Below are 24,249 nucleotides of genomic sequence, written 5' to 3' on the forward strand. Positions count from 1 at the left end.
GAAGGAGAGGGAGAGGGATGAAGGAAAGGGAGAGAGAGAAAGCGGGAGAGGAAGCAAAGAGAGAGAGAGAGAGAAAGAGAGAGAGAGAGGAAAGCTGCTTGACTACATTTTGCAGCTTTGGCTGTTCTTGCTGGCTGGGGAATTCTGGGAGTTGAAGTCCACAAGTCTTAAAGTTCCCAAGTTTGGACACCCCTGCACTAAACAGTTTGCTGTTTTTCCGTTATCTCCACGGGGGGGGGGAAAGGGGGAAAAAGAAGGGAAAAAAAGAAGGGGGAAAAAGAAGAGGAAAAAAAGAAGGGGAAAAAAACAGGCGATGAAAAAGATCAGAATGTTGAAAAAAACCTCAGAATGAATGAAGGTAAAACCGTGAACGGGACCCGCCTTCGCGTGCTTCATCGTCGCCCCCCCACCACTCTATAATCTGAATAACTCTACCGGCCGAGGGACCCAAACCTCGCGAGAGCCGAAGCGGCGCAGCGCCCGCGGGACTCCGAGATTCCCTCCGTGGCCCCCACCCTCACAGCCGCGGCTGCGGAGCTCTCGCGAGACTTGGGCGCCGAGCGCTCGCGAGACCCGAGGGCGCGGTCTCGCGGGACTTGGCTGAGGGGGCAGCAGCGGTAGCGGCGGGCAGCCGGAGCGCGATGGCGGCCGAGTGGGGCCGCTGGCGGCAGGAGGACCAGGACGCTCCGGGGCAGCGGCGGAGACGGCGGCAGCAGCAGCACCAGCACCAGCAGCAGCGCTCCAGGGCCGGGCTGAGGCGGCGGCCGAGAGGGGCGGGCCGGACTTGGCGGGGCGGCAGGGGCTGCTGAGGGGGCCTCAGGCCTGCCGGGCGCCATGAGCCAAGGCAGCGGGAGCGGCGGCGGTGGCGGTGAGCCGGAGGCCAAGGCTCTCCACACCAAGAGGCTCTACCGGTGAGCGAACGGCAGAGCCCATCGTCCGCGGCCGCCACTCCAGGTCCCATCATCCCCCGCAGGCCAGGAAAGCCGGGGCGCGTGGAGTGGGGGGGCAGAGAAATGAAGGCCTCATAGCCCCCTTCTCGGCCCGCGTGTCAACCATGCGGGGACTCCAGCGCCCATTATCCCCCGCCGAGCGAGGGCACGTGGGTCCCTCCCAGCCGGCAGAGGAGGATGGGTCCCCAGGGGGAACGGTGTATATTGGGGGGGTGTTTGCGACTGCGGCTAGTCCTCGACTTAGCAACGGTCCGTTTAGTGACCGAACTGAGAACGGCATTGGGAAGAAGGGGCCGTTTTTTCACACTTAACGACCGCTGGTCGTCTCTCCCACCCCAGGAGAGATCACGTGATCAAAAGAGGGACGCTCATACTTATGACGGTTGCAGAGTCCCCTGCGGGTGGGTGGGTGAGTGGGTGGTCCGTTTAGTGGCCGAACTGAGAACGGCATTGGGAAAAGGGTCGTTTTTCACACTTAACGACCGTTGCAGACTCCTCGTTCCCGGATGACGTGATCAAAAGAGGGATGCTCATACTTATGACGGTTGCAGAGTCCCTGATGGGGGGGGTGATGGGATCCCCTCTGGAGACCTTGGAGAAGCCCATGGGGGAAAGATTTGCTTAACAACTGCTCTCCTGGCTTCAGAATTGCAGTGATTTGCTTAACGGCCGTGGCCAGCCAGGATCTAAAATGGGGCAAAACTCAGTAACATCAATTGAGGGGGGGGGCAATGAGAGAGAGAGAAAGAGAGAGAGATGTCGTCGACTTACAACGGTCGTTTAGTGGCCGTTCTTTACAACGGCATTGAAAGAGGGCTGTTTTTCACCCTTAACAACCGTTGCAGAGTCGTTCCCCCTCGTCATCAAAATAGGGATACTCATACTTAGGATGGTTGGGGGGGGGGAGATGTCATGGGATCCCCTTTGGAGACCTTGGAGAAGCCCATGGGGGAAAACCCAGATTCGCTTAACGACCCCATGCTCCTGACTTCAGAATTGCGGTGATTCGCTTAATGCAGGGGTGTCCATGCTGGCTGGGGAATTCTGGGAGTTGAAGTCCACAAGTCTTAAAGTTCCCAAGTTTGGACACCCCTGGCTTAATGGCTGCAGCCGGTGAGGACCTAAAATGGGGCAAAACTCATTTAGCAACATCAATTTTGTGTCTCTGTGTGTATGTGTTTTGTTGGTTTTGGTCGTAAGTCAAGGACTGCTACGTAGCCAGCCAAGGTGGAGATGTGCTTTTTGGTCATTAAAGGTCCTGCTCACAAACGCAGCCATGGAGGGTTGCAGGGACTGTCCCACCAGTGAAACACGGACCCATTTGAAACCCCCTCCCCAGCTAGCCCCCCTCCCCCTTTACTCCTTGCCTATCCCCTAAATCGGCAGCTAATTTTGGTCCTTTTTTGTCACAGCTTCTGTGAAGGGAAAGGGTAAATGGGGAGTCCTGGGAGGGGGTCCTGGGTGCTCTGGGGGCTTGGCTGTTTTCTTGTCAACGTTTCATGACCCAGCTAGGGAACACCATCAGTGCTAGAAGGGAATGGGGCTGTGCAGCGAGGAGGAGGAAGAGAAAAAGGAGGAGAACTAAGGGGTCTTTGGTGACCTCTGAGCTGGGAGGTTTTCTTGCAGACGTTTCATGACCTAACTAGGTAACATTGTCAGCGCTAGAAGGGAGAGGTGTTTGCAGAGAGGAGGAAGAAAGAGCAGGGCTAGAAGGGAGTGGGGTTTGTGGAGAGGAGGAGGAGGAAGAAGAAGATGATGATGATCAGGAACTAGAAGGGAGTGGGGTTTGTGGAGAGGAGGAGGAGGAAAACGGGGGTCCTTGGGGTTCTCGGAGGAGGAGGAGGAGGGGTGAGGAGAATACTGTGGGATCCTTGGTGACCTCTGACCTTGGTTGTTTTTTGCAGACGTTTCATGACCCAAGTAAGTAACATCATCAGTGCTAGAAGGGAATGGGGGTTGTGAGGGAGGAGAAGGTGGAAAAGAGGAGGAGGCTGTGGGGTTCTTAGTTGTCTTTGAGCTTGGTGGTTTTCTTGCAGATGTTTCATGACCCAAACTAGGGAACGTCATCCATACACTGATATCATGACTTAGTTGGTAATCAAACGTCTGCAAAGAAAACAAGCAAACTCAGAGAGCACCAAGGACTCCATGGCCTCCCCCCCCTACAAACTCCACTCTCTTCCAGCACTGATGATGTTCCCCAGTTGGGTAATGAAACGTCTGCAAGAAAACCACCTAGCTCAGAAGCCCCTCATTTCAACCCTGAGCTACAAATATTCTCCTTTACACCCTCAGGACCCCCTAATGGCCTCTGTCTTCCACGTGATGCTTCTATTGGACTTTCCTATCTTGGACACCTTAAAGAGATTTCATTATTATTCATAGACAGTGATGGCAATTGTCGCCAGACACTTTTAGAGGCCCTCTGGATTGGGGGAGTCTGGAGGGCATGTTACGCTGGGTTAGGGGGCAGGAAAACCCACAGGCCAGCAATTTGCCGGTTTGCCATGCTACGGCCAGCAAGAGAAATGTGGCATGTGCTCCGTGGTGTTAATCAAGCAACTGAGCATCTCCCTTTGATTCTGTGGGGATTCCCCAGACACCATTCACAGTAGGTAGTTCCCAAGGACTTTACACCCTTCCCTCAACTTCTTCAAGGGAATTCCTGTTCTTCGGTGTCCTCCGGTGGCATTCTCGGTTTTGGTTGAGAGGATATTGTGCTCTTACTTTCCAGACGTCTTAAAGCTAGAAGTATCTCCCCCCCCCCCCCCCTCCCAAAATAAAACAGACCATGACATGAATGTCAAGGCAAAGTTTTGACCCTTTCCTTGTAAGGACGACTTTGCAAAGGTTGTTTTTAATGCCGGTGTTGGAACGGACTGTGTGGCCCAGCTTGGATAGCTTGAGATCTGCCAGTTTTGGGAACGCTTGGATGGTGGCCATAGAGCTTGGCAGTCGGTGCCACTGCGAGGTCTTTTAATAGACCATGGCACATGGCTTGCTGTCTGCAAAGGAGCAGACCCAGCCACTCTCTTCGCATCAAGCCGTGGCTGGGGGAGGGTTAGTGCAATTCAGCAGTGTTCCTTCTTTGGGAAGGCAAAGAGTTTAGATCCGTGATGGCAAACCTGTGGCACCTGTGCAGGAAGTGGCACGCAGAGCCATCTTTCTTTTGTCAACTGGAGCCGTTGCGGGATGAGAAGGCTGATTTTACAGCCCTCCAGCTATGCATTCCAGACAGGTGGCTGTATTAGATTCTGACAGTAAACCCACAACTGCACACTAAGCCTGTTTGCTATACAAATTGCTCTGGGTTAGTTCATGTAACACGCTAAGTAACAGATAGTCAAAGCGTATTTTATTCCTGTTTCATTGTTCTTATCTGCCCATCTTCCTCAAAGAGGAAGGACCCTTAAGAAAGAGAAACCCTCGACTCCCATTTGGGCAAAGTGATAGGTTCTTTTACTAAAGGCTGCTGGTTGGAGTAGAATCAGGCTAGAACTAACATTCCCCCCACAAAAGGTTACCAATTTCCCCCCTCATCCCAAGCCCTCCGTCCCGTGACCAGTTTTTCTTTAGCCAATGGAGAGCCACGTACTGAATTTTTTGGCTTATAAGACGCACCTAAATTTAGAAGAGGAAAACAACAACAAAAAAAGGTTTTTGGCCTCTGCGCACCACATTTTCAGCCCTTTTGGGGGGCTTTTTTTGGCCCCTTTCCAGCCTTTTTTCTACCTATTTTTGATGCTTTTTTGGCCCATTTGTGAGGCTTTTTTCAGCCCATTTTTGAGGCTTTTTGCAACCCATTTTCAAGGGGGGGGTTTGGCCCATTTTTTCAAAAGAAAACGGGCTGAAAAAAGGCCCGAAAATGGGGCATGCAGAGGCAAAAAAAAAATGACCGGCAGGTGGGCGGGACTTCGGCAATATTCGGTCTATAAGACACACAGACATTTTCACCCCCTTTGGAAGACAAAAAAGTGCATCTTATAGTCCGAAAAATACGGTAGGTGTTTTGAGAATTGCTGAGGTGTTTGGGGAAACCCAAATTCCACTCTCAGAGAGGGAGGCCTTGCAGCCTGGCACAAACTGATTCTATGCCTCTTCGTCAAGCCATCATCCCCCTTCCGTATTTCACATCTCCATGCATGTTTATTGCTCATTTGTCCCTCTCCCCTCTAGCTTTCGGTGGCAGAATGCCGGTAAGGCGCCAAGCCGAAGATGGCAGAACTGACAGTGAGGTTCTGGGTGGTGCAGAGGGGGTCTTGTGTGTGTGTGTGTGTGTGTGTGTTATATAACAGCTTCACGTTATGCCTGAGCCCAATTTTCGAGCCGCAGCTTCTTCCTAACCTTGAATGCCTCCTGTGCTTTTTGTAGAGCTGTGGTGGAAGCAGTGCATCGATTGGATCTCATTCTTGGAAACAAGGCAGCTTATCAAGAAGTGTTTAAGCCGGAGAACATCAGCCTGAGGAACAAGTAAGAAAGCTGGGCCTTTCTTTATTTTGTGTTTTTTACCAGATGAACAACCTGGAAAGGACAGGAAGCGGCAGTCTTACTCGAACGGAATAAGTCTGGGCAAAATATTGCTGGGGAAAATTTAGTTCCATTGAGATACAGACGATCATAAAAATGTCATATTCCTGTGTGGCAAAACTAGCTTGCTATTCATTCATTCATTCATTCATTCAGAGCAGAGGATTCTGTCTAAGGCTCATATTCCAGAGGCTCAGCCTCAATCTAATTTCTTTGCACAGTTTGGACGCAGCTTCATGGAGAGCAGTTTAGTAATCTCGGGTCTAGATCCTGCTGTGCAAATTGAGTGGCCTCGATGGATGAGGAAGATATCTCCTGACTTATTAGCAGAATGCAGTTATAATTGCAGCTATACTAGCTAGACATTGTGGCGCAGTGGTTAGAAAGCAGGATGGCAGGCTAACTCTGCCCACTGCCAGCAGTTCGATCCTGACCGGCTCATGGTTGACTCAGACTTCTCTCCTTTCGAGGTGGGTAAAATGAGGACCCAGATTATTGGGGGTGAAAGGCTGACTGTAGAATGCCCAGAGAGGGCTGTGATGGACTGTGAAGTCTAAGTGCTATTGCTATGCCATTCCTGTTCTATTCTCAATTCTACTCTATTTTATTCTATTCTATTGCTGTGGTGGTGCAGTGACTAGAATGCAGCATTGCAGGCTAACTCTGCCCACTGCAAGCAGTTTGGTCCTGACTGGCTCAAGGTTGACTGTGAAGCGGTATATAAACCTTAAGTGCTATTGCTAGCTATTGCTCTACCAGGGGCTTATGCTTATGTGCCAAGGGATCTTGAAGTCATCCCACTGGCAGCTCATTTGTCACAGCAAGATCTGAGGAAGTGAGGTTCTTTTGGGTCAGGCATACATACGTACGTACATACATAGAATTTATGTATGAATCAAGATCATGTGAAGTGTTAATACCACTTTATAAGGCCGCACTTGGAATATTGCATTCAGTTTTGGTCGCCACGATGTAGAAAAGATGTGGAGACTCTAGAAAGAGGGCAGAGAAGAGCAACAAAGAGGATTAGGGGACTGGAGACGAAAACATACGAAGAACGGTTGCAGGAACTGTGTATGCCTAGTTTAAAGAAAAGAAGGACTAGGGGAGACATGATAGCAGTGTTTCAATATCTCAGGGGCTGCCCCAAAGAAGAGGGAGTCAAGCTATTCTCCAAAGCACCTGAGGGCAGGACAAGAAGCAATGGGTGGAAACTAATCAAGGAGAGAAGCAACTTAGAACTAAGGAGGACTTTCCTGACAGTTAGAACAATTAATCAGTGGAACAAAAGTTGCCTCCAGAAGTTGTGAATGCCCCAACACTGGAAGTCTTTAAGAAGATGTTGAATAGCTCTCTATATATAATATATGTATGTTTGTATATGTGTGTGTGCATGTGTATTAATATATAAATATATGATTAGGACTAAAAAAAGAGACAAATTGTAAGCAGCTTCTCTCTCCCTTCACTCTTCCTTCCTGCCCCAGGCTCCGCGAACTGTGTGTAAAGCTGATGTTCCTGCACCCTGTTGACTATGGGAGGAAAGCAGAGGAGCTGCTGTGGCGGAAAGTTTACTATGAAGTCATTCAGCTGATCAAAACAAATAAAAAGGTAGGCGATACATTCGGATAGCTCTTTATGTTGACAACGTACTTCGCTGGCGACCACTGCAATACTTCCATCCCCGGCTGTCAGCCTTCGTGGTTTGCTGTGCCCAGTCGCCGTGGTCCCAGGGTTTGCATGGCTGTTTCTTTGAATACCACTTGTTTGGTTTAGAGCAGAGTCCCCAACCTTTCCTGCTTTGCGGAGAGGGGAGCATTCCACGGGAGTGGCCGGCAAGCGCACCTGCGCAGCTCCATTGGCACGCACGCACGCCACTCATGCAGATGGAGCACGTGGGCACTCACTTGCTCGTGCAAGCAGGGGTGCATGCACACGTTCTTGTCCGCCGCTTCCAGAGTTTGGGGACCTGTGGCTTAAAGAACTAAAACGACTGAGCCTCCTACTAACCTCTTGCCTGCTGTGTTGGAGGCACTATTGGTCTTTTGCTGTGGTGTGAAATCTTACTTGGATTTCTTTAGAACCACATCCTTTTTGTCGCCGCTCGAAATCGCAACACCACTGAAAGAGGTGGCCGTTTTTCAGTCGCGACCTTCCCCCACAATTCAGACGCTTGGCAACTGGTTCATATTTGTGACCATCGCTGCGTCCCAAGATTGTGCAATTTGCTTTTCTGACAAGCAGAATACAGACTAGCAAGAGTTGGAAGGGACAGTGTAGGGCAGGGGTCAGCAAACTGCGGCTCTGGAGCCGCTTGTGGCTCTTTCCTCCCTCTGCTGCGGCTCCGTCATCGGTCGGCGCCACAATTTTGAGAGGAGCTTCCGGTGGGAGGGGGGAGAGAGAAGCAGAGTGCGCCAGGAGAAGACTCTATGGCAAGGGGAGGGTTTTCCAGTTGTCTCCACCATTGATAGGGCTTTCGGTTATGACGGGTAGAGGAAAAAGGACGCCACGCTAGGAGGAGACTCTATGGTGGGGGGACTGAACTTCCGGTCAGCTCCAGAATTGAACGGGGGGCTTCCGGTTAGGATCTTTGTGTCTCCCGGAGTTTTCTTTTCTGTAGGAAACGGGTCCAAATGGCTCTTTGAGTGTTTAAGTTTGCCGTAAGTCATCTACTCCGGCCCCTGCACACACACACACATACACACACACCTGCCCAAGCAGGAGATCCTACACCAGCGATGACAAAACTTTTTCGCCTCGGGTGTGTGCCCACCCCCATAATTTAATCCCCCGTGCCGTGCCCCCTGTGCATGCTTGCATGACCCCCACCCCCACCTGCTGCCCCGCGTATGCGCGCACGGCTTTCTTGGAGCCTGGGGAGGGCGAAAACGGCCTCCCCCGCTCCTCCGGAGGCCTGTATTCCAACTTCCAGTGGGTAGGTCTGTTTTTCGCCCTCCCCAGGCTCCAGGGGCTTTCTAGGAGCCTGGGGAGGGTGAAGAGCAGCCCAACACGCAAAAAAGGAAAGTTTGGAGAAAGTTTCGGGAACGGACTTCCGAGTTGCCCGTTGAGCCGTTTTTCTCCCTCGGGAGGCTTCTGTGAAAAACCGCCCAAACGTGCAAACGAAGTTCGGGAACGGACTTCCGGTTTGCGTGTTGGGTGGTTTTTCACTCTCCGGAGGCTTCAGGGACGCCTCCGGAGGGCGAAAAACGGCCGAAAAATCAAGGCTGAAAACAGCTGGCACTTAGAAACGGCTCTGCGTGCGGTTCGGTTCCTGAAAGCAAAGTCCATAGGGGAGCCAGATTCCCTTAAGAACCAGGTTACTAACTTTATCAACTGCAGCGATTCACTTACCAAAGGTTGTAAAAGGGGGAAAACTCAATTAACAAAGGGTCTCGCTTAACAACAGGCGTTTTAGGGCTCCGTTGTGGCCGTAAGGCGAGGAGCCAGAGCCAGGCCCTAACTTGCTCTCTCTCTCTCTTTCCCCCACCGGCAGCACATTCATAGTCGGAGCACCCTTGAGTGCGCTTACCGGACTCACCTGATTGCTGGCATCGGGTTTTACCAGCACCTGCTTCTCTACATTCAGTCTCACTATCAGCTGGAGTTGCAGTGCTGCATCGACTGGACTCACGTGACCGATCCTCTGATAGGTCAGTGCTTCTCAAGATTTGACCCTGTGTGCTTGACCCCCCCCCCTCTGGCCTATTGAGACGTTTGCGGCCAAGACTAACAAGAGTTGCAAGGGACTTTGGAGGTCCTGCAGTCCAGCCCCCCACTCCTCAAGCATTCCTGCACCATTTCAGGCAAATAAGTTGCCCGATCTCTTTTCTTTAAAAAAAAAAACCCTCCAGTGATGGACGGGGCAGCCACAACCTCTGAAGGCCAGGCATTCCACCGATCAATCCTTCTCCCTTGCCAGGACGTTTCCCCTTAGTTCTCTCCTCGATTGGTTTCCATCCGTTTCTTCAGAGAGAGACGCAACCTGGAATTCAGGAGAAACTTCTTTAACAGTGAGGACAATTCACCAGGGGAACAGCTGGCCACCAGAAGTTGGGGGGGCTCCATCGCCGGAGGTTTTCAAGAAGAGGCTGGACACTCACTTGTCTGAGATTGTATACCGTATTTTTCAGAGTATAGGACGCACCCCCCAAAAAAAAGAACGTGGAAAGATTGGTGCGTCTTATACACCGAATACAGCCATTTTTGGCCTCCCGAAGCTCTGCCGCCACATTTCATTTTTGCGAACAAGCCGGTTTTTGGCCTTCCCTCACGTCCCAGCAGCCCTCTGCAGGCTTCAGCAGGGCTGGAGGAAGGGGAAAATGCCCCCTTTTTGGTGAAAAACACTATTTTTGCCTTCCCCCCCAGCCCTGCTGAAGGCTGCAGAGTGCTTCTGGGAGCCAGGGAGGACAAACACCCTTACTTAGCTCTTCGAAATCTTGGTGCGTCTTATACACTGGTGCGTCTTATAGTCCAAAAAATACGGTCGGTTCTCCTGCCTGAGCAGGGGACTGGACTAGAAGACCTCCAAGGTCCCTCCCAGTTCCCTTTCTTTTCCTTTCCCCTTATTCCTTTCCTTCTTTCCTTTCCCTGCCTTCTGGTGCTTTGGGGAGTAGGTTGACCGTCATCTTCGTGGCAGCCCCTCAAACACTGGAACATTGAATCTATCATGTCCCTTCCCTAGAGAGAGATGATAGCAGTGAGAAGCACGCTTGAATTGTTTTTCCTGAAGAAACATTTGTGTCAGATCTGCCATCTTCTCTATGCCCTACTAAGCTTGCCGGCATCCTGTCATAAATTTGTGTGTGTGTGTCGAATAGTAAAAGGGGCAGATGTACAGGAAGACAGGAGATAATACAATATAATAGCAGAGTTGGAAGGGACCTTGGAGGTCTTCTAGTCCAACCCCCTGGCCAGGCAGGAAAATGGCTAGCCAACATCTTCTTAAAGACTTCCAGTGTTGGGGCATTCATAGCTTCTGGAGGCAAATTATTCCACTGATTAATTGTTCTCACTGTCAGGAAATTTCTCCTTAGTTTTAAGTTGCTTCTCTCCTTGATTAGTTTCCACCCATTGTTCTTGTCCTGCCTTCAGGTGCCTTGGAGAATAGTTTGACTCCCTCTTCTTTGGGGCAACCCCTGAGATATTGGAAGCCTGCTATCATGTCTCTCCTAGTCCTTCTTTTCATTAAACGAGACATACACAGTTCCTGCAACCGTTCTTCATATGTTTTAGTCTCCAGTCCCCTAATCCTCTTGGTTGCTCTTCTCTGCACTCTTTCTAGAGTCTCCACATCTTTTCTACATGGTGGCAACCAGAACTGAATGCAGTATGATGATGATCAAGGAGAGGAGGGCCACAAACAAGGGAAAACTTGGTAGTTGTCTTTGTGTGGGGAACAGCTTTGCTTTCTTTGCAACTACTAATCCTCAGTAAGACAACCTGCCAATTCAATTCCATAACAACCGTGTCACTAAGTTACCAACTGCAGTGTTTCGCTGAACAGCTGCGGAAAGAAAGGTCGTAAAATTAACAGAGCCTCACTTAGCAAACCAGGCTTTTGGGCTCAGTTGTGGTCATAAGGTCAAGGACTACTTGTACTTTGCAGTTATACTTTTTCCTTGTATTCCCTTGAGTAAAAGAAATCATTTAAAAAACATTTTGCAGCCTATGGAAGTTCTCGAATAGTGAATAGGCCGCATTAGTGAGCCCAGTTGGAATATTGCTTCCAGTTCTAGTTGCCACGATATAAAAAAAGATGCTGAAACCGTGGAAAGAATGCAGAAAGATGGTAAAAAAAAGTCTGGAGGCTAAATCGCATGATGAATACTTGCGGGAGCCAGGTATGACTAACTCTGGTGGCCCGCCAACAGAGCTGGCAGCAGATTCGGACAGTGAGGATGTTGGGGGGGAACCTGGGCCTGTCCTGGAGTCTCGAGAAGGCTCTGAGGAGGGCTCTGTGTCGGAGGCAGAGAGGGGGCCAGGGCTGTATGCCAGTTTTCAGCTGCCTTCAGAGTCAGACATCAGTGAGGCAGAAGAACAGCTGGAGCCTGTTCCCAGTTTGTGCATGCGCAGAGCTGCCAGAGGAAGGGAACAGCTAAAGAACAGGCGTCGACGTGGAGCGAGACCTCAGGTGGATGGTGAATGGCCCTTCCCAGAGGGACTAAAAGAGGAGCAAAGGGGGAATGGAGCTTGCAGGAGACAATTAGTTCATTCCTGCATTCTTGGCAAGTATTGCGGCGTCTGAAAGATATCGGCCTGGCCACTCTCCACGCCTGATCAATGTCGGTAATTGCGAACTACCTTGAAAGACTGTGGGAGAGGAAAGACCTTGCTGGAGAGGACTTCACTGTCAATGAAATAAAAGGGGTTTATCGGGAGGAGGACGAGGCTTTGTTCTGCTGGGGAAGCATAGGTCAGAACACAAAAAGAAGTAGAGGTGACCAAATAGCAGCCTTCCACGGAGAAGAGGGGGGGGGGGGTGTCAATTTATTCTCCAGAGCACCTGAGGGCAGAAGAGGAAGCAGTTGGTGGAAGCTAGTCAGAGAGAAAGATCTCACCTGGGACTAAGGAGCGATTTCCTGACAGTGAGAACTGTTAACCAGTGGAAGAGTTTGCCTCCTGGCATTGTGGGTGCTCTGTCACGGAAAAGATTGGACAGCTGTTCCTCGGGATGCAGTCAGGTCTCCTCCCTTCTGCAGGGGGTTGGACTAGAACAGGGGTCTCCAACTCAATTTCATTGAGGGCTGCATCAGGGTTGTGTTTAACTTTGGGGGGCTGGGGTGGACGTGACCAGCTTGACGTCACTCATGCCGGGGGGCTCCTGGGGCAGCCCGAGCGCTCTTGCCAGCGAAAATGGGCTCCCGTTTTTGGCTGCGGAGGCCTCCTGCAGCCATCTGCCAGTGGAAACAGAGTTTTGGGGGGGGGGGCACACGTGGCCCTCGCAGGCTGTGTTTCCGGCTGCGACGGCCTCCTGCAACCCTCCGCCAACGAAAATGTAGCTCAAGAGGGACCACATGCAGCCCTCCGGGCTCCGTTTTCAATAGCCGGTCCTTCCCTATTTCCAAGGCGGCGCCTGGGCCCTGAGTTTGACCCCTCTGGACTAGCAGTTCCATTTCAGCTCTATGGTTCTATGATGTATAATGAAACAAGAGTTGACATTTCAAGGTAGACAGTCGATACAGCAAAAATAAATCCACGTAAATTGTGAAATATACCGAAATTGTTTTCACTTGTGGTTTGTGGGGGGACACTCGGTTTCCTGTTGTGTAGATATCTTTTTTTTGGAAAGACGGCTACTATTTCAGATAATGTTGATGTCCGTATTAGAATGGCATGCAATTTGATCTGCTTATTTCATTTTTAAACAGTTTTTAAAATCTAACTTTAACACGAGGGTTATGCAGACACGGCCTTTCTTGGGGTTTAATGCCTATTATCTTGCTCTTGATTTTTAAAAATTGCAGTTTGGTATTGGATTGTAAGACCTCTGTTGGCCAACAACAAAATAATAATAATTGACAGCTTAAAAGTTCTCCTAAATCAAATAATTGGGAACTGGTAACCCCAAGAAATAATTTTGCATGACATTTGCGCGCCTCTTTAAACTATCTCACGGTAGCTTCTAATTTAATTGGACAGTTGTTAGGTGCAGCTTTAAAAAGGGGGGAGGGAATGAGTTTTTTCATTGGGTTTCTTAATCTCAGCTTTATTTCCTCGACAGTCTTAAGCGAGATAGACATTTCCAGATTAAAAATTGCCTCGGAAAAGAAAACGATCACAGCTTGGTTTCGTGATTAGGTAACTGCTAATCACATTTGCGCATTTTCAGCCCTTGGCTGGTGGGAATCTGTCAGACTGTCGCCTTGCTAGATGACAAGTGTCCTTGACAACCGTTGCTGTGAGCATCTCCCTGGCATTACTGCAGAGTTGAGGGGGCACGTTTAATTTTCAGACCCACGCTCAACTTCTTCGCTTTTTTGTGTCGTCCTGGTTACACCTTATAGGGACACGGTGGCTCGGTGGCTAAAACACTGAGCTTGTCGATCAGAAAGGTCGGCAGTTTGGCGGTTCGAATCCCTAGCGCCGCGTAACGGAGTGAGCTCCCGTTCCTTGTCCCAGTTTCTGCCAACCTAGCAGTTCGAAAGCACGTAAAAAATGCAAGTAGGAAAATAGGGACCACCTTTGGTGGGAAGGTAATAACAGCGTTCCGCGCGCCTTCGGCGTTGAGTCCTGCCGGCCACATGACCACGGAGACGTCTTCGGGCAGCGCTGGCTCTTCGGCTTTGAAACGGGGATGAGATGAAACGGAGACGCCTCCTAGAATCAGGAACAACTAGCACATATGTGCAAGGGGAACCTTTATCTTTATCTTACACCTTAAAATCTCATCCAAATCTCTGTAAAAGCCCTTGACTGCACAGAAAGTGAGTTTTGAACTCCCCAAAATGTGACAACGCACCTCAAAGGTGCCCATTTTAAGAAAACCTTTAGGCCAGCTTTTCCCAAGCTGATCCTCCTCCCCCTCTCCCCCAAGATGTGTAACCCATCAGGCAACAGACTACAAAAATAAAAATGAGGATTCTCATTCTTCAAATGAGAACAAATGAACGCTGCTGATTTTGTGGCGTGTTCACAGCCCTGGCAGTTAAATTTATGACACAGTTATCTTAGATCAGGGGTGTCCAAACTTGGGAACTTTAAGACTTATGGACTTCAACTCCCAGAATTCCCCAGCCAGCATAGCTGGCTGGGGAATTCTGGGAGTTGAAGTCCACAAGTCTTAAAGTTCCCAAGTTTGGACACCCCTGTCTTAGATTATAAATTATGTCATGCAAACTTATGAAGTGCACATTGACACAACTGGCTAAACCGAAACCGAGCCACAGTTTTACGGCTGAGACTTGTGCGTGAGCCATTCCTGTGTGAGTCCTGCTCTGTGAGTTCCTTTGTGTTAAGGCTTCCTTTGGGTTTGTCCTCCCCCCCCTCCCTATTTTCGGGGCTTAAGATGCTCCTAGCCATTTTTTTTAAAACATTTTTTTTATTATTGTTTTAATTAGACAAATAACACACACACAAAACACTCTTCAATACAACTGCCAGCTAGCATGTCAATTGGTTACATTTGAGTTCCGTGCATTACTACAATCATTCTTTATACTTCATTCACATTAAATTGTGCATTTTAAATCAAAAACAATACCCACATTCTCCTTTAGCTACATTTGTTTTGAGAGTAGTTTTATCAAGAGACATTCGTATTTATATTATTCAATGGATAAACATTTTAACACCGACAACCATCTATGAGAGCTACCACATTCTGTTTATTTATCGCCTAGGATTCCTATTTCTTTCCTCCATCCACCTATACCATTTATCCCATATCTGATAGAATTCTAATTCTTCTTTTCCCTGGATTTCTTTAGTTAGTTTGTCCATTTCGGCACAGTCCATCACCTTTCTTATTATTTCCTCTCCTAGCCATTTTTAAATCATACATTTTGCAGGTGGGAGACACATACGACAATAAGTGGCTTCGCTAACCTTGCTTGCATCCTGCCGTAAACGGAGGGAAGGTGGTTAAAATAAATTTGGGAACGTGTGGAGAAGGCTGAAAGGGAGTGGGTGGGAGGGAATGGCACTGATAGGAACCAGAGGTGTTAAACCGCGTTGATCCAGGATGCCTGGTCTGGGAAAGAATGTGAAGCTGTTTCAAGATGCGGCACTTTCGAAAGCATCCTACCAGGTTGCTATTGGACACTGACCATGTGGTCAAAGGGGAGAGGACCATGGAAGGGGAAAACCTGTGCGCGGGAATACTCAGTTGTAAGGACAAAAGCAGGAATGTCGCTTTTATCCTTAGTAAAAGAACCTATCAGGCCAATTAAGTGGAGTCGAGGGTCTTTCTTTCCTAGGGACCTAGCTGGGGCAGGTCTGACAGTGAGCCATAATAAGCAAAGGTCCTTTGTGAGGGTAGACCGTTAATTGTCGGCTGCCTTGAATTTTCCAGCACCTTGCTCTTAACGCTATTGCCACCCTTCTTCCACAGGTTGCAAGAAGCCAGTCTCTGCATCAGAGAAGGAGATGGACTGGGCTCAGATCGCCTGCCACCGATGCCTGGTCTACCTGGGGGATTTAGGTGAGAGAGCATTTTCCTGGGATAAAGTCCTGCGGCTTGGATTTATTTGAAATCAGGTGGGCGGGGGGAAAGCCCTATCTAAGTAGCAGACCTACTCAGGTGGCTCAGTGGCTAAGACGCTGAGCTTGTCGATCAGAAATCTTGGCAGTTCCAGTGGTTTGAATACCTAGCACGGCGTAACGGAGTGAGCTCCCGTTACTCGTCCCAGCTTCTGCCACCCTAGCAGTTTGAAGAATGCAAGTAGAAAAATAGGGACCACTTTTGGTGGGAAGGTAATAACAGCGTTCTGTGCACCTTCAGTGTTGAGTCATGCCGGCCACATGACCACGGAGACGTCTTCGGACAGCGCTGGCTCTTCGGCTTTGAAACGGAGATGAGCACCGCCCCCTAGACTTGGGAACGGCTAGCACAGATGTGCGAGGGGAACCTTTGCCTTAAGTAGCAGACCCTATAGGTTGCGATAACCAAAGCTTGAGATGAGCCCCCTCGTGACTTCGATTTTACTTTCCAAATGCGTTTTGAGGATTCGGAATTTCCAACTGTCTGAAGCATTTCCAGATACTCTGCTCCATAAAAAAAGGATTCGTATATTTTCCTTTCAGTTGGGTATCAGTTCTCCCGTGCTAGTTAATGACGGCCATAAAGTCATTTATTTCCATTCAGTCAGGTGGTCTAAAGCTTCCATTCTTGCACACAAAAACCGAATCAAGGACCCTCTGTTGTGCATCCTCTTTAATTGTGTCCCTGAGGGCTTCTGTGTGTCTTTTGTGCCTTCTCAGCTCGATATCAGAATGAATTGGCAGGCGTAGACACAGAACTGCTGGCTGAAAGGTTCTACTATCAAGCGCTCTCTGTCGCCCCACAAATTGGTGAGTATTTAGCCATCCGACAAGCACACACTTAGAGCTGTGGTGGGTTACAGCCAGCATGCCCCAGTACGGGCGTACTGGTGCCTGCTGGGAGCACCAGATACCGTTCCGGTACAGTGCTTTGGAAGGCTTACCCGCCCACCTGCGTTCCTTACGTGTATTTGACCCAACCGGACCATTTGCACCCGCACATGCAGTATATGATGCTGGTGTGATGCTCCACCGAGCAGCTGGAGCGTTGCAGGGTGGTATCGCGCATGGCACCCAGCCCCGTCATAGCGTACTGGTTGCGATGGGATCTGGGACCCACCATTGACGGAGAGGTACGCACAATCAAACACGCACATGTCTATTTTGTAACCAAATAGAATAGGAGTCAGCATCAAAAAGAAAAATCAGGACCAACGTATTAAACCAGGGGTGTCCAAACTTGGGAACTTTAAGACTTGTGGACTTCAACTCCCAGAATTCCCCAGCCAGCCATGCTGGCTGGGGAATTCTGGGAGTTGAAGTCCACAAGTCTTAAAGTTCCCAAGTTTGGACACCCCTGCATTAAACAAACTACCTCTCCAAAATTTGGCTCTGCAGGTAGTCCTCGACGTACAGCAGTTCATTATAGCGGCCGTTTGAAGTTACAGCGGCACTGGAAAAAGTGACACGTAGGGCCGTTTTTCACACTTACGACCCCTGCGGCATCCCCACAGTCACCTGATTTACATCCAGACACTTGGCAACTGACTTATGACGGTCGCGGTGTCCCGGGGGGGTCACGAGATCCCGTTTGGCGAACGTCTGACAAGCCAAAGTCACTGGGGAAGCCTGATTCACTTAACGACCATGTGGCTAACTGAATAAACTGCAGCAATTCACTTAGCAACCCTGGCAAGAAAAGTCGTACAATGGCGGCAAAGCTCACTTAACCAATGTCTCACTTAACAACAGAAAGTTTGGGCTCAATTGTGGTCGTACGTCGAGGACTACTTGTACTTAACGGCGGTTGTAGCATTCCGGGAGGTCCCATCATTGGCATTTCCAACCTTCTGACAAGCAAATCCAATGGGGGAAGCCGGGTTTGATTAACGACCGCATGATTCACTTAACAACTGCAGTGATTTGCTTAACAACCGTGCACAGTCAATGGGGGAAGCTGGGTTTGATTAACAACTACGTAACTCGCTTAAGAACCTATGCACACCCTTGGCCCAGGACGCTCTGCTTTACACGCAGAACCCATTGTGGTTGTGAAGAATAACTTTGGAAACACACACTAGATGTTTGTGCCTTTAGGTTGTGTCATAATGGAACGTGTTTGCTTTGTCTTTGGGGTGCAGGGATGCCTTTTAACCAACTTGGGACCCTGGCTGGGAGTAAATACTACCATGTGGAAGCTACCTATTGCTACTTGCGCTGGTAAGTGTAATCATTTATAAAAGGCAACTGCCCTTATTTTAAAGAAGAATTAGGGGGGGACATGACAGCAGTCTTCCAGTATTTGAGGGGCTGCCACAAAGAGGAGGGGGGGGGTCAAATTAGTCCCCAAAGCACTTGAAGGCAGGACAAGAAGCAACGGGTGGAAACTAATCAAGGAGAGAAGCAACCTGGAATTGGAATTGCAGTGAGGACAATTCAGTGAAACGGCTTGCCAAGAAGAGACTGGGCAGTCCCCTGTCTGAAATGATATAGGATAGGTCAGAGGTCAGCAACCTGAAACACTCAAAAAGAGCCACAAAGGTCCTAACCGGAAGCCCCCCATTCAATTCTCGAGCCAAACCGGAAGTCCTGTTCTCTCCCCCCCCCTCCCCCACCACCACCATAGAGTCTCCTCCTAGCGCGGCATCCTTTTTCCTCTGCTGACAGGAAGTCCAGTTTCCCCACCATAGAGTCTCCTCCTTTTTCCTCTACCTGTCCTAACCGAAAGCCCAATCAGTTGTGGAGACGACCGGAAAACCCGCCCCTTGCCATAGAGTCTCTTGGCATGCCCTGTTTCCTTTCTCCCCCCCTCCCCCCCCAACCCCTCCCAAACCCCGGAAGATCCTCTCAATATTGTGGTCCTGACCGGTGACAGGGAGCCGCAGTAGAGGGATGAAGGAGCCACATGCAGCTCCAGAACCGTAGGTTGCTGACCCCTGGTTCTCCTACTTGAGCAAGGGGCTGGACTAGAAGACCTCCAAGGTCCCTTGGAGGTGGTGACCCTATTCTATTCATACTTAGGGGATGAAAACCTCTCTGTCCAATAGAGTATATGCCTATTGGAAATGTCTCTGTGTCTTACAGAGCGAATATTGTGGCGGGGGGGAGGGGGGTTTGGGTGGCGCTGATCAGCTATTCTAGGCGGTAGATGGCAAACAGGCCATGGCAAAGGCAGAAGCAGGTGTTTTTTTTCTTGTTTTCCTCCTCTAAACCTAATGTGTGTCTTATAGTCCGTAAAATATGGTATTTACACCTCTGTGACCTAGTCCAGCATTCTTGCAGCGGCTTCCATGACATGGAACGTGTAGTCTTGGTTGATCTCAGATTTCCCCTTAAGGGGTACACACTGAGCATGAACTAGCTTAGATGTTTCGTGAGCAGACAGGCAGTGTTTGTGGAAGGGAGAGAAACTTAAGTCACCCGAGTAAAACTGCTTAGAGGAGAAAGGAAGGGGTCAGGGTTCCAAGTAGCATCCAAAATTAAATCAGAGTCCGAGGCAGAGGATTCCTCAAAGTTCCAATTGATTAAGAGAGCCATGTTGGCACATCTGGGGAAACCCCGAATCTGAAAGCTTCCCGGTTTTCCCCACCCAGTTGAAAGTTCAAGATCTTGCCCCCCCCCCCCCCCCCCAAGCCCATCACATGCTCCAATCTTCCATTGCCACGCTGGCAGCTTCCATCCATCCAGTTCCGGTCAGGTGCAGAGGTGCGAAGACAAAGGATGACCTTGGCTTTCTAGAAAGGAATTTTGTTTTGGCTACATAGCATCTCACTCCATGCAATCCCACCTCCCATTTTCCCACCATAGAAAATGCATAGTAGAATAATAGAATGTGCGACAAGCCAAAGAGCCAAAAGTAAAGATGGCTGCAGGCCTGACGGAGGGAGAGAAAGGAGAGAGGGGGAAGGAAGAGAGGAAGGGGAAAAGAAAGAGACAGGTTTGAGGAAGGGAGGGAGGGAAAGAAGGAAGAAAAGGGAGGGAAGGAAGGAGAAAGGGGAGGGAAGGAGGAAGGGGGGAAGCAAGGAAAGGAGAAAGGGAGAGAGAAAGGAAGAAGGAAAGAAAGGACAAGAGGGAAGGAAGTAAAGGAGGGAGGGAAGAAGATGTCTTCCTTGAATAAACTGACCGCAGCTGCTGTTCATTCTGACCTTTAATTCTGTGTTGCCAGGCACAAAGTGTTTAAAAAACAATTAAATCTGTTATTTTGAGAGTCCAATTGAGACAATAATTCTGCTCCCCGGGCTCCATTCTCTTTAGCATCCAGTCGGAAGTGTCCTTCGAAGGCGCTTACGGGAACCTCAAGCGCCTGTACGACAAGGCAGCCAAAATGTATCACCAGCTGAAGAAAAGCGAGGCCCGGAAGTTGTCCTCAAGCAAAAAAAGGTGAGAAGGCAGCCCCCTCCCCCCTCCCCGGAGGCCCTCAAGGATGACTCGCCACCCTGGCGGCATTCAAAGGCGGACGCAAACTGGATATGGCCAGTCAGTAATTGGATGAACAGCTCCTGCTGTAGTTGGGCCCTGAAGACGGTCGATCCAGCCCAAACCTATTTAAATCTGCCATTCTTTAACTCTCTTTCATGGCTGAAGACACCGCTGGGGGTGGATGGTGGGGGTGACAATAATTTTCCATTTAACCTCAATAGTAGAAGGCAAGGAGTTTTTTTAGCAATAAAACTGCCACCAACAAATAACTTTTACAATCTTAACACATTTTGCCGATATTACGTAGCTGGAGTCATAGAAATGTGTTGTCATTTGGATCAGACACACACATATTATATATATATGTGCATTTTTTTAAAGCCAGAAAACCCCAAAGCACAATGGATATGCTTCAATGTTGACTGAAGACAATAATCAAAAGGTCTTTATGGGAATCCGCATTTTCCTTTAGCAAACATAGCGTAGCTCCAAAAACAATCGGCACAATACAAGAAACACTTAGAATCAGTCACACGTTAACATTATTATACATTTGGTTTAAATTACGACTAGCCCCACTATAAAAATAACTGGGGGACTCTTTTGTAAATGACTCACCTGTTTTCTTAATTACATTCTCCAGGTGCAAAGACATTAAAAGGTTACTGGTCAGCTTCATGTATTTACAGAGCCTCTTTCAGCCAAAGAGTAGGTAAGTCTCCCCTGTGAAACCTCCTATTTAAGAAAAGTTTCAATGGTGGCCTTCCTTGGTGGGAGCACTAGGGCTGCTCTGCGCTGGAGGAGGCTTCTGTGCCCCTGCATGGCTAACAGCTGTCACTCTAATAGCAATAGCACTTAGACTTAAATACCACTTCACAGTGCTTCCCAAGCCTCTCTAAGCCGTTTACAGAGTCAGCCTCTTGGCCCCCCAACAATCTGAGTCCTCATTTTACCCACCTCGGAAGGATGGAGGGCTGAGTCAACCTCGAGCCGGTCAGGATCGAATTCCTGACCGTGGGCAGAGTTTGCTTGCAATTCTGCGTTCTAACCGGAAGGAAGGGGGAGGGGAGGCAATAGCAATAGCCCTTAGACTTATATCCCGCTTCACGGTGCTTTCCAACCCTCTCTAAGCGGTTTACAGAGTCAGTCTCTTGCCCCCAACCATCTGTGTCCTCATTTTACCCACCTCGGAAGGACGGAAGGCTGAGTCAACCTTGAGCCTGGTGAGATTTGAACTGCCCAATTGCAGGCAGCCGGCAATCAGCAGAAGTAGCCCTGCAGTACCGCACTCTCACCACTGCGCCACTGCGGCTCAATAAATTAGATGCCATATGCTATTAATGGTATCCTGTGTCAGACCTGCCCCAGTTTGATCCCTTGGGAAGAAAAACTCGACTTCCCTTTGGTTTTAACGAAAAATACTTTTATTAACCAACCCGACGTCGCCGAGATGTTTTGAGAAAGACTGAGTCTTTAGCCTGGTGGTCTTGCAGTTGTAGGGGGTTGTGTGGGTGGGGGTGTTCTGACCAACCTTGTGTGCTGTGGGCTCTTTGTTCAAATGCTGTGGGCCCCGTTTCAAGATTGTCTCCTCTGACAGATTCGAGACATTGGCTTATTGTGACTTTGCTGTGAGGGCCCTGGCCAGCTTCTCACACCTTCCCCGTCTCTCTCCCTGGCTGAGTTTCCTGTCAGGGTTCCAAAGAGCACCCAAAATTAATTCAGAGTCAGAGGCAAAGTATTGCTCAAGGTTCCAATTGATTAAGAGAGCCATGTTGGTACATCTGGGAAAACCCGAGTCTGAAAGCTTCCCTGTTTTCCCCACCCAGTTGAAAGTTCAAGATCTTGCCCCCACACCCACAAGTCCATCCCATGGTCCAATCTCCCACTGCCACGCTGGCAGCTTCCACCCACCCAATTCTGGTCAGGTGCAGAGGTGCCAAGACAAAGGATGACCTTGGCTTTCTAGAAAGAATGTTGTTATGGCTACATATCATCTAACTCCATACAATTCCCCCCTCCAATTTTCCCACCATAGAAAATGCATAGCAGAATAATAGAAAGTGTGGCAGGCCAAAGATCCACCAGAAAAGATGGCCTGACATTTCCTACACAATTATGGCTGCCTCTTGGTTGCGACAAAACCTCCGCGCTTTGATCCTCTGCACTTTTCTCTCTCCTCAGTTGTGCCGACTCGGAGCTGACCTCTCTCTGCCAGTCGGTCCTGGAGGAATTGAACCTCTGCCTTTTCTACCTGCCCTCTTCGCCCCACCCGAGCTCCACCACGGAGGAGGAGGAGGAGTGGGAGAACAGCTGCTCCTTCCTGCCAGACCTGCTCATCTTCCGCATGATTGTCATTTGCCTGATGAGCGTCCACAGCCTCAAGAGGGCAGGTAAGGGGCACAGCTGGCAGGTTCAGAGCCAGGAGGCTCTGGGTTCCAGATCACTACCCTCTGGGTTACGACTGTGTTTCCCCAAAACAAGACCCTGTCTTATTTTATTTTTTTACCACCCCCCCAAAAAAAGCACTGTCAGGATTCCAAATAGCATCCAAAATAAAATAAGATTCCAAGGCAAGAGGTTCTTCAAAGTTCCAATTGATGAAGAGAGCCATGTTGGCACATCTGGGAAAACCCGCATCTGAAAGCTTCCCGGTTTTCCACGCCCTGTTGAAAGTTCATGAACTTGCCCCCCCACACCCACAAGCCCATCCCATGGTCCAATCTCCCACTGCCATGCTGGCAGTTCCACCTATCCAGTTCCGGTCAGGTGCAGAGGTGCGAAGACAAAGGATGACCTTGGCTTTCTAGAAAGAATGTTGTTATGGCTACATATCATCTAACTCCATACGATCCCCCCCTCCTGTTTCCCCACCATAGAAAAGGCATAGTACCCTGGCAGCTTTCACCCATCCAGTTCCGGTCAGGTGCAGAGACAAAGATGACCTTGACTTTCTAAGAAGAACGTTGTTATGGCTACACATCATCCAACTTCATATAACCCCCCCCCTCCTGTTTTCCCACAATAGAAAGTGTGGCAGGCCTGAAGTCCCAAAAGAAAAGATGGCTTGCAGGTCTGACAGGCACCAGGTCTTATTTTCGGGGGAGGTTGTCCACTGGCTCACCTCACTTGCGAGCTTCTTTTCATTGTCAAGAGGCCTTCGGGAACTTCTTCTGCAACTGGCAAGGCTTTCCTGAAGGCCTCTGCAGCCCATAACAGAGCTCCGGATCAGTGGTGGGTTGCAGGCGGTACGGGCATACCGGAGCCTGCCCCGAGCACCGGATACCGTTTCGGTACGATGCTCCGGAAGGCTCAACCGCCTGCCCGAGCTCCTTACCGGTCTTTTAAGGCTTCCGCGCACGGCCCGTACAGCGGCTGCGCAGTGCTCCGCTGAGCAGGTGGAGCATCGCGAAGGTGCGAAGACGCATGTGGATGCCGCCACACCCGTTCCAACTGTACCGGTTGGAACAGGATCCGTAACCCACCACTGCTCCGGACTCTGTTTTCAGCTGCAGAGGCCTTTAGGAAGGCCTCGCTGGCTGCAGAAGAAATGGGCCAGCAAGGCAGGTGTCGGATGTGCGAGGCCTGGCTGCAACTGTCCAAAGATAAGTAATAAGGCAGCTCCAACCCCCCCCTCCCCATTCCCCACCCTATCTTAATTTTTATTCGTGCACCCCGGAGTGGGTGGGGTCTTAATTAAGGCTCATTTTGGGTGCACATGTAAAAATCCCACTAGGGCTTATTTTGGGGGGCAGGTCGTATTTTCAGGGAAACATGGTATAAAGAAAATTTTCCTTCCACCCGCTCGGGTATTGTCAGTTTCCCCAGAGGAAACCTGCTTGTAATGGGCTTTCCTGATTTCCTCTTCCACAGGTCAGTCTTGACTAACCACAATTCCCCGACTGACCATTCAAAGTTTCAGCGGCTATGAAAAAAGGACCATTTTTCACACTTACACCCATTGCAGCCTCCCCAGGATTGTGTGATCAAAATTTAGATGCTTGGCAACTGGCTTGTATTTATGACGGTCGCTGAGTCCCAGAGGGTCGTGGGATTCCCTTCGGTGACCTTCTGGCAAGCCAAGTCAGTGACCACTTGGCCCCTGGTCCATATTTAGGACGGTTCTTCCGACAAGCAAAATTAATGGGGGGGGGGGTCA

The 24,249-nt window shown here is 49.6% G+C and overlaps 1 protein-coding gene across 1 annotated transcript in view; it reads left to right on the top strand.

Annotated features, from left to right (window-relative positions):
* The first annotated feature begins 620 nt into the window (after nucleotides 1–620).
* The window catches only part of SMG5 (SMG5 nonsense mediated mRNA decay factor), a 47,027-nt gene continuing 23,398 nt past the window's right edge, over nucleotides 621–24,249 (top strand). The window contains exons 1-10 of the mRNA XM_081968511.1: nucleotides 621–911; nucleotides 5,322–5,420; nucleotides 6,965–7,088; nucleotides 8,971–9,127; nucleotides 15,526–15,615; nucleotides 16,395–16,484; nucleotides 17,816–17,894; nucleotides 19,929–20,054; nucleotides 20,737–20,805; nucleotides 22,275–22,483. Coding sequence (XP_081824637.1) covers nucleotides 835–911; nucleotides 5,322–5,420; nucleotides 6,965–7,088; nucleotides 8,971–9,127; nucleotides 15,526–15,615; nucleotides 16,395–16,484; nucleotides 17,816–17,894; nucleotides 19,929–20,054; nucleotides 20,737–20,805; nucleotides 22,275–22,483 — 1,120 coding nt within the window. The 5' untranslated portion in view covers nucleotides 621–834. The remainder of the gene's footprint in view (nucleotides 912–5,321; nucleotides 5,421–6,964; nucleotides 7,089–8,970; nucleotides 9,128–15,525; nucleotides 15,616–16,394; nucleotides 16,485–17,815; nucleotides 17,895–19,928; nucleotides 20,055–20,736; nucleotides 20,806–22,274; nucleotides 22,484–24,249) is intronic.

Source organism: Natrix helvetica (genome assembly GCF_964273705.1).
Source record: "Natrix helvetica genome assembly, chromosome: 16".
Classification (NCBI taxonomy): domain Eukaryota; kingdom Metazoa; phylum Chordata; class Lepidosauria; order Squamata; family Natricidae; genus Natrix; species Natrix helvetica.